At 38.3% G+C, this 11,679-nt stretch overlaps 1 protein-coding gene across 16 annotated transcripts in view; it reads left to right on the plus strand.

The window, feature by feature from the left end:
- The window catches only part of gse1b (Gse1 coiled-coil protein b), a 321,762-nt gene extending 311,733 nt beyond the window's left edge, over positions 1 to 10,029 (plus strand). For 12 of the 16 annotated variants that reach the window (XM_009293638.5, XM_068214812.2, XM_073929382.1 and 9 more), the window contains 7 exons: positions 183 to 295; positions 431 to 692; positions 1,865 to 1,978; positions 2,344 to 2,727; positions 4,819 to 5,103; positions 5,338 to 5,441; positions 8,044 to 10,029. In XM_009293638.5, coding sequence (XP_009291913.2) covers positions 183 to 295; positions 431 to 692; positions 1,865 to 1,978; positions 2,344 to 2,727; positions 4,819 to 5,103; positions 5,338 to 5,441; positions 8,044 to 8,181 — 1,400 coding nt within the window. In that variant the 3' untranslated portion in view covers positions 8,182 to 10,029. Of the gene's footprint in view, positions 1 to 182; positions 296 to 430; positions 693 to 1,864; positions 1,979 to 2,343; positions 2,728 to 4,818; positions 5,104 to 5,337; positions 5,622 to 5,660 lie in introns of all 16 variants that reach the window. The other 4 variants (XR_012393753.1, XR_012393752.1, NM_001430859.1 and 1 more) reach the window with 4 other exon arrangements.
- The last annotated feature ends 1,650 nt before the right edge of the window (positions 10,030 to 11,679 follow it).

Genomic DNA, 11,679 nt, shown 5'->3' on the forward strand with positions numbered 1-11,679 from the left:
AACACTCTACTATACTGTACTGCACAAGTTTTGCATTGCGCCGACACTACATTATTTGTATATTACATTATTATTGAGTACAATATTCGGGCTTTAATCGTGGTGTTTTCCTGTGAGTAAAGCTTAAGTCCTTTGAAGTTCTTTTTTAAGAGTTGAAGAGTGATCCACAATATTTTGATTAGGTTATTACTATGAGCTGGACGACTCCTATGATGAGAGTGATGAGGAAGAGGTGCGAGCTCATCTCCGGAGGGTTTCTGAACAACCACCGCTCAAGCTGGATGATTCCACAGAGGTAACACATGACTATCAGAATACTACTGGCAAGAATTGGTTCTTTGTTTAGATTTTTAAATAACGTATTATACCATCACCCCCTCCCATATCCATACATCTATTTATTAATCAAAACACCTCTATCTTCTTACAGAAAGTGGAGTTTTTAGAGATGTTTGACCTGACTACCCTGGCCCATCGAGAGGAGATGATGGAGGTGAAAAGGAAAAAAAGGAGGCGCATGCTAAGAGAGAGGAGTCCCTCCCCACCAACTGTGCAGAACAAGCGGCCCACTCCTACACCCCTACTAACCCGTTTCACTCCAGAGGACATGAACAACAGCCCAGAGCTAGAAGACAAGAAACGTTTCCTCACCATCTTCAGCCTCAACCACATCACACAGCAGCAGAGAAGAGGTACTCATAGTGTGTAATATGTTCATAATTAGGGATGTCTTGCTTAGATTTTTTTGCCCTTGAGTCCAAGTCAGAGCCATTTGATTTTGATTATCTACCAATACAGAAACCCAATTCGATACTATAATGCATAAAAAAAAAGATTAAGAAGATCAAAGAAACAGATCCAGGATGTTCCTTTTTTTTATTTAGTTCACTTTATTTTAACATTGAACAACTCTGTTAACAAACAAAGCACTTATGTGAGGTAGCTTGAACAATCAAGTTATTGATAACATAAATTCTTCACTTTTAGACTTTACTGCGATAGTAAATAAAAAAAAATCTAATATAAAAACAAAGAGCACCTCAACTCAAAATACCCGGCAGGTAATCCCAGGTTTACATATCTCACAGTTTGCCATGGCAATGTTGTCATCATCAACTTTATAATAGCTCCGGACCGCAGACGTACTTGGCTTTCCGCTTTAAACTGCTTCCGTGTTCTATTTTGCTGCCATTTAGTCTGAAACTGCGTGATCAGGCCCAATTTCCGATCATGTGATCAGATCAGGACATCCCTGTTCATAATGCTTTGTATGTATTTTTTTCCCCCTGGTGGCACTCTACAGTTTACTTCATAGTCATATAATACAATTTAAGGTAGGAACAGCAATGGATGGTTCAAGCCTCATGTGGACTGTGCGAAAGCAGCATTTCGGTCGACTTAAGGCTGGTTTTTACTTCTACGTCGAGTGATCGATATGACCCATGTGGCATGCCTTGCACGTTGCTGTGCATTTATACTTCTGTGTGCCGTTTGCTACCTTAATGTACAAGTAGCTAAAACTCGCTCATTCTGAGACGGGAACCGGTAGACATGCAACAAATTTAATCATAAGGTAAACACAAAACAGAACTTTCTGCCTGGAGCTTCTTCACAGGACTCTACACTTGTAAACACATGCTAAACTGCCCACACTCATCAGTGCTACCAAGCCGACCAATCACAGAGCTTTTGCTGCACGTCGTTGTGACATGTAGTTAAATTTTTTGAAAGGTGTGCTTCAGTGTCAGTCATGGTGAGGGCGAAGGCTGTGCGTTTGACGCAGAAGCATAAATCAGTCTTTGGAGATGTCGACAGCACACAACCAAAACTACCGCTAATGTCTTGTTCTTTTACTTTGTTTTAGATAACGAGAGGGTTGAGGAGTTGTTGCAGGCCATAAAACAGAAGAGTGTGACTCTAGACACCATCAGACACAACCCTCACCCGCTTTGCAGAAGTCCTGCAGCCCATAGCTCAGGTTAGTTTGCATTGCTCTTCATCATGTGAATGCATGTACATTTGTTTGTCCCTCCAGTGACTTGTGTTTTCAGCACACTTTCTGGTTTATCTTAAGTAATACAATGCTTGGCAACTTACTAACTTACTAGAACTACACCAGCATTCTACCACTATTCTGCTTCTTGCCTGATATATTGAATATGTTCTACAAAAATGAAATATTGTCATATCCTTACCTTTTTTATCCTTGTACAATCTATATTGTATAGAGTGCTATAGAAATGAAGGTGGCTTGACTTAGTAGCTGATGGTAACACATGTTTTGCTTTCTCAGCTAATTGTCATGACACATACTGAACCTGTCATTAAAATTGTTTTTTGCAGACCAGTCATCTCAGTCTCCAGTCCAGTCTGAAGAACTGCTGAATGGATGGCCGCTCAGTCCATCGCCGTCTGTGTCTATTCCACAGCCTTCAGCAGACCCTCTCTCCATCTCAGATCAGCACAGACCTCTCTCAGACCCCCCGAAACCTAAAGACTCTTCCTTGCCTCCTGCATTACCTGACAAATGTCGAGCCAATGACAGCCTCCCGGGCAAGAGCTCCAGTCTGCTGAATAGTCTCCGACAGCCCCCATTTGCTAAAGAAAGTTCTGTCAGTGTCAACGGAAAGACTAAACCCTGGGAGAACTTCATTGCTGAGGAGTTTGCCCAGCAGTTCCATGAATCTGTACTGCAGTCCACACAAAAAGCACTGCAGAAGAGTAAAGGTAGTCAACAGCTCCGATTCTTATTGCTTGCATACATATATCAATATTTTTCTAACTTAAACTGGAAATTATACAAACTGCCTGAAGCCGTGTTAATTTCATCAGTGGATATAAAGGTGGAAAATTGTTGTTTTTGTTTATAGCCTGACAAACAAACCGTTCCTCTGCTCTAGTAGTGTGACTGAAAACTATGAATGTGTGAGCTCATTAGTGGTTCACAATTCCAGTCCTCAGTACACTCTGCCTTGCATATTTTGTATAGGTGCGTCCCAAATCGCATGCTTATGCACTATTCTTTGCCATTTTTTTGTATAAATAGTGTAAGTACACACTGAAAACTCTAAAAAGAATAAGTGCACTTTAAATACCCGGATAATGCTCTTATTCAACTGTTAAAATGAAATATGGAATGTTGGACACTTCACGCAGTTAACGGCCGCTGCTTTGCTCATGGTTCTCGTGAAGCTTTTGGTCCCTGATGTTGGATAACTTTATTTATTTTGGATTTTGAAAGCAGTATTCTCCTACGAGAGTTATTATACCACCTCCCAATGGTGAATGCAATTATACTCATGGCAGATATTATTTCGGATTTTGTTTATTTATTTCACAAATTTGGCAACTGTCAAACGTCATCTGGGAAACGGTTTGAATTTCCGCTTAGAAAAAAAACTGTTCTATTTGGGTCGACACTTCATACATATACTATGCTGCTGAGTGTGTAGGTGCATAATGTATAGTGTGCCATTTGGGATACAGCTTATGTCTCTTTTCCTTAACACACAGGCATCAGTTTATGGATCTCTCTGTTAACAAGCTGATGATCTGATGTGAGGTGTGTTAAGTAAGGAAACATACAGAATGTGCTGGGCAGGGGGTTAGGAACAACTGATGTAATGAATGAACAGTGAATTATTGTTGACAGAAAAGGCACGAATAAAATGTAGTCAGGATAAAAACTAGCTAACATTCATTTTTGTTATAATCCACTGCTATCCATTGTTTTCTTAGATGAATGTATCAGAGTGCAGGTATTCAGTCACGTTACTTACTGTCGGGTTTCTGTTTGTCAAGCCATTTTTCTTGATAAAATGTAGCATTATTGAAATGTAACAGATGTGCCAATACAGGTTGCTTGGCACAAAATGGTGCACAAGATTAGTTCTGTTTTAGAAAATACAAGTAAATATATTTTGAATAAGGTTTTAGCGACTCCGCTTATATAATCATAACTGTCATTGCTAATAGACTTACTGACATAATGCAGTTGCCCTTTTGACATGTTCGAGTTCTGGCTTATGAACCTTTCCCAATCAAGCCCACCCTTTTTTTCTCCAACTTTGCTTCCTGTTTAAAAAGCGACCTATCTCGGCAAAAAACACCAAATAATGCATCTTTGAAAAATATAGTCATAAATGTAGATTTAGCAACCATGCTCAGCAACTAATAGTTTTACATTTGACAAGAGTCCAAAAAAGTTCCAGATATTGATAAATAATTTTACGACAGCTGTTTTAACGGTAACTTATGATTGAATTGCCTCTTATTACAGTTTTTAAATGGTTTGACAAAAAACAGGAAATTTTCATAGGCCAATAACATGACCACATTGAAATGGTATATTGGATCTAAATCAGGGTATATACAGAAATCAGACTTTTAAGACTCTGTCCATAAATGTTAAGAAGGGTTTTACCCGGTAACTTTGTTAACATTTTAATGTACAGTATATTTACTAAATACTGGTTGTAAGAAACTAAACAAAAACATTATTCATATACTGAATAAAAATGCTAATACACAAGATGGCGTCTACAGAACTGCAGGAATAACATTGTTGTCTTTGTTACAGCAGTAAACAAAGCAGTGCGATGTCAAATCTAGCAGGATTTTAATATTCAGATAAAATCAGGCAAACTTTAGCATACTGCTATACATTGTAGAATCAAACATGATACAAAAATGAATATCTTGTAGAAAAGCATTTAAGACTTTTTAATACGTTTCCTAAATCTCTCTAAATTAAATTGTCAACATTTAAAACTTTTTAAGACCCCGTGAACACCCTGTAAATGTCTCCTCTTTTATCAGGTGGTGCATTGGTCGTATTGGAACAAAACCATGCGGTGGACTCATCCGTGCATTATAACATTCCTGAGCTCCAGAGCACACCAGGCCGCTCCAAACCCCACCCACACCCTCCCTCATCTCAGCCCAACGGACAGCACTGCCCCCCACAGCCCTCTCGTCAAGAGCTTTCTGCAGAGGAATCTGAGGAAGAAGAAGAGGAAGACGACACTGAGGAGGATGAGCCCTCGACGTCCAGATGGCAGGGCATTGAAGCCATCTTTGAAGCTTATCAAGAGTATGCAGAAGGTACGACGTGTGGTCTATCTGCTTCTGTTGCATTTCATAGTTCTGAAAAACAACATGTATAGTATACAGTAGGAGCTGCTCCACACACACCTAAATTGTGTTGTGCTGGTGTATGTGATGTCAGGAGGCTTCTTGACACAGCTGTTTATCACAAGGAAACTGCATATGGAGGTCCCTGCATTTGGCAATACAGGACACTATCTCAGGCTTACCTCTTTCTCTTTCTGTCTCCAGAGCAAAGCATTGAACGCCAGGTTCTTCACAGTCAGTGCAGACGACTGGAAGCACATCACTATAATCTCAGTCTAACCGCTGAACAGCTCTCACACTCAATGGGGGTAAGGAACACATACACACTCTTAGACCTTGGTATTAGGGGCTGTTTATAGCTGGTCACTTCAGGTCTTTCCTCTGATTAGATAACTGTCTGATTTGGGAAAGCGGGTTCATTTACATTTCATTTGGCTACACAAAAGTGTCTCTGCTAAACAGATATGAGATTCCGATAATCAAATTCTGTGTTCTGTTCAAATTCACTTAGTTTATGTCGATTAAAGTCAGAAATGAGTTGTATATATTAATCCACACACAGTTGAAGTCAAAATTATTATTCCCCCTTTGAATTTTTTTCTTTTTTAAATATTTTCCAAATGATGTTTAACAGAGCAAAGAGATTTTCACTGTATGTCTAATAATATTTTTTCTTCTGGAGAAAGTCTTATTTGTTTTATTTCGGCTAGAATAAAAGCAGTTTTTAAATTTTTAAACACCATTTTAAGGTCAAAATTATTAGCCCCTTTAAGCTATATTTGTTTTCGATAGTCCACAGAACAAACCATCATTTTACAATAACTTGCCTAATTACCCTAACCTGTCTAGTTAACCTAATTAACCTAGTTAAGCCTTTAAATGTCACATTAAGCTGTAAGTTCAAGAAGTGTCTTGAAAAATATCTTGTCAAATATTATTTACTGTCGTCATAGTAAAGATAAAATAAATCAGTTATTAGAAAATAGTTATTAAAACTATATTTAGAAATGTGTTGAACAAATCTTCTTTCTGTTAAACAGAAATTGGGGGAAAAAATAAACAGTGGGGCGAATAATTCTGACTTCAACTGTACAACTGATTTCATATGTAGTCTATAGGAGGCTTTATACTTCATTTTTGATCCTGTGAAATATCTTTGAGTACAAGACACGATACAAAAACTGTATACTCTCACGAAAACAAAACAATGTACTTTTCTAAATGAAAGAACAGCTATATTTTTGACTATTTTCCCCTCTCTATTCACAAAGATAGTCTACTCCAAGTGTGATGCATCTTTCTGTTCTTAATGCTTGTATTTCATATTAATTTAATATTCAGATTTTATCATTTAATGGTAATAAACTGCTCAAAAACAGAATAAAATGGGAAAAAACTATCCCACAGTGGCATCTGTGATGTTGCGTGGTTGGTTGCATATATAGGCTATATGTTGTCATATATATGTTGTCGTTTATATGTCTTATCTTTTGAGAGGAGAATGTCGTTTCAATCACTCATTTAGACCTGTCCAGTTATGTCAGGAATGCGTCTCAGATCAGATTTATATCTGTCTCAAATGTGTTTGGGAGAGTATTTACACTTCCTCTTTTCACAATCGAATATCTATTCAATTCGAATAAATGCATGAAGTGACCAGGGCTGCATCTGAAATCGCATACTTCCATACCATATGGCAGGGGCGCCTGACGGATTTTATTCATAGGTACGCACATATCCAGCACCACCCCATCATCCCTTATTCTTATCTCAAAAAACACTGACGCTTGCTGTCAAAGGCTATTTTAAGGGCATTGCCCCGATTGAAACCCAAAATGAAAGCACATCATTGTATCATAATTTAATATATTTTTGTTGGTCAATAATAACAAATAACATCTGAGGTGAAGTGCTTCAATACCTCAAATTTTTTGGAAAAGTGAGAGAATTCAGAAACTCGTTGTGAAAATGAAGATGTCTGCTTATTTGTGCCAGATTAAATGTTTAAAACACCTTGAATGATACAGCAGTTCCATGCGAGAATGCTGCGCAGTTCCCCTGGCTCAGGTGCTGATGAACCTGCTGTCCCGTGTGGGGAAGCAATATTTGTCTTATTAGTTTTAGGCCTTTTTGCAAATGTCTCAATTATATTTAGCTGTATTAAAAAGAGTTAACTCATTTTGAACCTTGTTTTAAACAATAGCTCTCTGACTTGCAATTTTCAGTTTGCAGAAAAACCAGCAGCAAATCTAAAGCCAATAGATTTCTTTTTACCCATCTCCAAGCCATGCAAATACATACACACTTTAAAACGCACACCTTTATTTATTCTTATTCTTTCTTGCTTCATCAATATATGGTAGTGTATACTGTTTAATAATCAAGTAGTTATGTAAAAATAAATAAATAAATAAGCTGCATTAATTTGCGCCCTCTCATGGTAGGTATGCATAGTGCATACAGACGTACGGCTAGATACCGTACCCAGATGCCCTACTTCCGGCGAGATTTTAAAGTGCACATTGGATGGCCGCTACGCTATCCCATGATGCCCCATGAGAGAATTCATGCATGGGAGTGAAGCGAAATAACTCACACGGGTAGGTCACTTGATTATGACAAAATGGTGGATGTTGTACATCCGAGTTCCAATCATACTGTTCACATTCATACTATATAGAACATACTCTTCTAACGGCCGAGTAGCACTGTTAAATTCAAATGCAGCACCTATTGAGTATTAGCCGGTTTCAGAAGCAGCCCAGGTGTAAACAGCCCCTAAGAATTGCTCACCTGTGATCACCAGTGTTCGTGAGATGTTAGGCAGCTTTCAAGCAGGTGGGAATGAATGTGAATGACAAGCAGTTGTTGTTGTGATGCTCATTGTGTCGATGTGCATTGTGTCTGTAGGAGCTGATGGCTCAGAAGCAGAAGCTGGCAGCAGAGAGGGAGAACCTGCAGGCAGAACTGGAGCACTTTAAAAAGTGTTTGACGCTGCCACAGAGCCCCTGGTCTAGGGCTCACTTTAAGGGCTACCCACCCAGGTGACACCCTATGGGACCACTGACCACCACCCCCCAATGTCCCTTCCAAACCCCCAACACCCAGACTCATACTCCATCCTAGAGATGGTGAGGAACAGTAGATCTGGCCATTGAGTTTTTCCTCCCTCTGACGCCCTCCTGTGGGAAAAACCATGCATGAGCACGTCAAAGCCTCCCAATGCATCCATCTCACAAAGACAACAGCCATAGCGCATCACAGCGAGAGGAAGAACGCCAGTCAAAACACACATCCACACACCTGCAATCTTCTTTACCATGGAGGTCATGCCTAGAAATGCACTTAAAGACATGAAAGGAAAAAAAACCTGAAGAACTGTCTGTGTTCTGACAGACTCTTTTAAATCTTGGGAAGGAAAACGCATCAGATGGATTAAAAAAAAGAAAGAAAATTTTTATTTCAAGATTTAGAATAAAGTTTTTTAAAGAGGTGCTTCAGCATTGTATTGTAAATAATTTCAAAACAAGAAAAAAGAATTTTGTATGTTTTTAATTACTTAAAAGCGTCGTTCTTTGGAAGAAGAAGAAAAAAAAGCCTGCCATTTTGTTTTCTAATATATTCATGTTTTGGGGGGCGTGAAGCAAAAGGTTCACTTTCAGCGTTTGCTCTGCTGCTGGTCAGATTAACTTTTTCAGGACTCGTGGAGTGATGACATCACTTCCTTTCTGCCTGAATTACAGTAGCAATGACACGGGACCTACCGCCAACACTTTTCTTCTTATCCCATAAGGCCATGTAATCATTGGATAACTTTAGCCCTGCATTCTGATGACATATATGTGTTTGTGACACAGGAAATCTCTACGTGATCACCTGTCTCTCAACGTTCTGGACTGCTACACGAGTTGTTTTAGTGGCGAAGCAGCATGCAGCCTCTTTGCTTTTCCGATTCCTGCATTCAGTTAAAGGGGCGCTTAATCCAAAATCTGCGTCAGAGGAATTGACATGCTCAAAAAGTAAATCCTAAGAAAAAAATACAATTCGTTTGATAAACAAAACAGTTTTGCCATTGACAATTAATGTGCCAAAGTCTGAGGTGGTGGCATGCCAAAAACAGAAACAAGTCAAGAAACAAGAATTGAGTCAGTCCTGCTGTCAGACACAATTGGAAACCATCCAAAGAAATCTGCCTCTCTGAACACGTTCTTGTTTGCCAAGTTATTTTTTTTATATAATACCCATGGCTAATCAATCACATTTTCTCATCCCACAAGTCACTGACGAAAATCATCAATATGGGCCTTAACATGTATGAACTCTGACTGCCTGTAATAGCTTTTCTTTTCTACCTTTTTGTACTGTTCTGTTAGATGTAGAAGCTGGAATGACACACCTGTTTGTTTCCTGGCACTTACCCCTACCCTTCATATGTGTGTATGGCACAGCACGCAGTTACAAATCAACCACACACACACACACACTCGCGCTATTTCTGATCTGAATTCACTGCAAGGGTGAAACATCTCGAATGCATCTTCATGAAGCACAGGTGAGGTGTTTGCTTGCACTGTTGTTTATTTCAGCCATGCGGACCCCGAGCAGGTGTGCCATCAGTTTGATCATTGTGTGTGTAAATCTGCATCACATGAAGTACTACCACTGCCCAACACACACACACACACACACACGCATATATACACTCGCCCTGAAACTCAGTGGAGGACGTTAGATGCTGTGAAACCATGTTTTTGTTTTTCTATTTTCTTCTTTTTTTTTTATGTACTTGTTTGAATCCATTGTAATGTAATATATTCTTTGTTGAGTGTAGTAATTAGGTATTTATGGATATATTGCTGTAATTTCAGACAAAAAATTAAATATTTCAAAAATGTCTTTGCCACTCTGAGATTTCTTCATTATTTAATATACTGTATCTATGTACAGTTCATGTTATAAAAGCTGTACTGTATTGCTTGTACAAGAGACAGTTGAATTATATGCACAAAGAACTTATTCAAGTATAATCATTGACCAGTGGACTTAAAAAGCTCAACACGTAAAAACAAACTATACCAGTTCTTGATCTTTCATGACCAAATATGAATATTCTAAACACTGCTCAGTGTTTAAACGTGAATACACTTCCTGTACACAAAAGAACCCTCTAATATTTCTAATATTTCATTGGACTGCCTTTCACTTTTATTACAAGATATATTTGGCGTTGTGCCATGGCATTCTTTTAATACGCTTCCACAAAGTCACATTTACTCCTGTCCAGAGTTTTATTCATTTTGATTTTGTATTGTACAGATGATGGAAGAGTCGGAACTGCAGTGCATGTCACAAATATTCTCAATAAGGTTAGGGTCTGGATGCTGTGGAGGCCAATCCATGTTTAACAATGGTGTCTCCCTGAACTATCTTCAACAATTCGAGCCCAATAAATCCTGGCATCATCTCGGAAAATACCCATGTCAGCAGGAAAAAGAAAAAAAAAATCAATTTATGTAATAACCTGGTCATTCAGTATATTCAGGTAGTCAGCTGACCTCATTATTTGAGCACATGACACTGAAACTGAAACATACTGACCAACTGCAGCATCCACATCACACAGGCTTTAATGATAGATGATAGGCATGATGAAAACATAACCTCGTCCTCATCTCGATTCATCTTGATGTGCCCATCATTCTGGAACAGGGTTAATCAGGCCTCTTCTTCCCATTTCTACGCTTCTTAGCAAAGTAAAATATTTCACTTCAGATTCCCACAATTCATGAAATTTGGAATTTTAAAAGGCCTATTTCTGCTGTTGAAAGTGAGGGTAGTTTATGGGGTTTTATGTCCAAGTCATGGATTTTTCTTGTTTTTAATTCTACTTTACACACATTGTGTCTAAAAAAAAACAAGCAATAATATTTATTACAAAAATAAGACTGCTTATCGGGATTAAGACAGACTTAATTTCGTACAGGAATAACAACGCAATCTGTGCATTAGAATAATCTTTTATTTACTTTGCTTGACGAAGATGTATTTCTTTTTAGCTGCGTAAGGCTTAAATAAAAAATGTGTTTTTAAATGAAGATAAGAGTTTGATCAAAGGTTAAAGAAAACTGAAAGGCTACAGTGCTTCATGTTTTCCTTGTGAATTTCCCACTAAATACTGGACAATAGGTGGAATGGATTACTTGAAATTGGCGAAATTGATCACACTGGATCTGTATGTTGTGTGGCAGGGAGTGGTCGTCCATGAACTGACTGCACAGTTGAAATTATCTTCCCTGTCGAAGACATGGTACTGAGCCAAGAGGCAGAAGAAGGTGCTAATGAGGTGATATAAATCAGGTAAGGTGGAAAACATATAATTTAACATCTAATTATAAAATATAATTAAAAGTTGAAGGTAGTTTTACAATTCTGACAGAATTCATTTTACTTGGATTTTTTTTGAGACACTGCAAACAGTTGAAGTCAGAATTATTGAAAACATCTGCTCTCCGTTAAACAGAAATTGCAGAAAAAAATAAACAGGGT

The sequence above is a fragment of the Danio rerio genome, chromosome 18, assembly GCF_049306965.1.
Source record: "Danio rerio strain Tuebingen ecotype United States chromosome 18, GRCz12tu, whole genome shotgun sequence".
In the NCBI taxonomy this organism is placed as follows: Eukaryota; Metazoa; Chordata; class Actinopteri; order Cypriniformes; family Danionidae; genus Danio; species Danio rerio.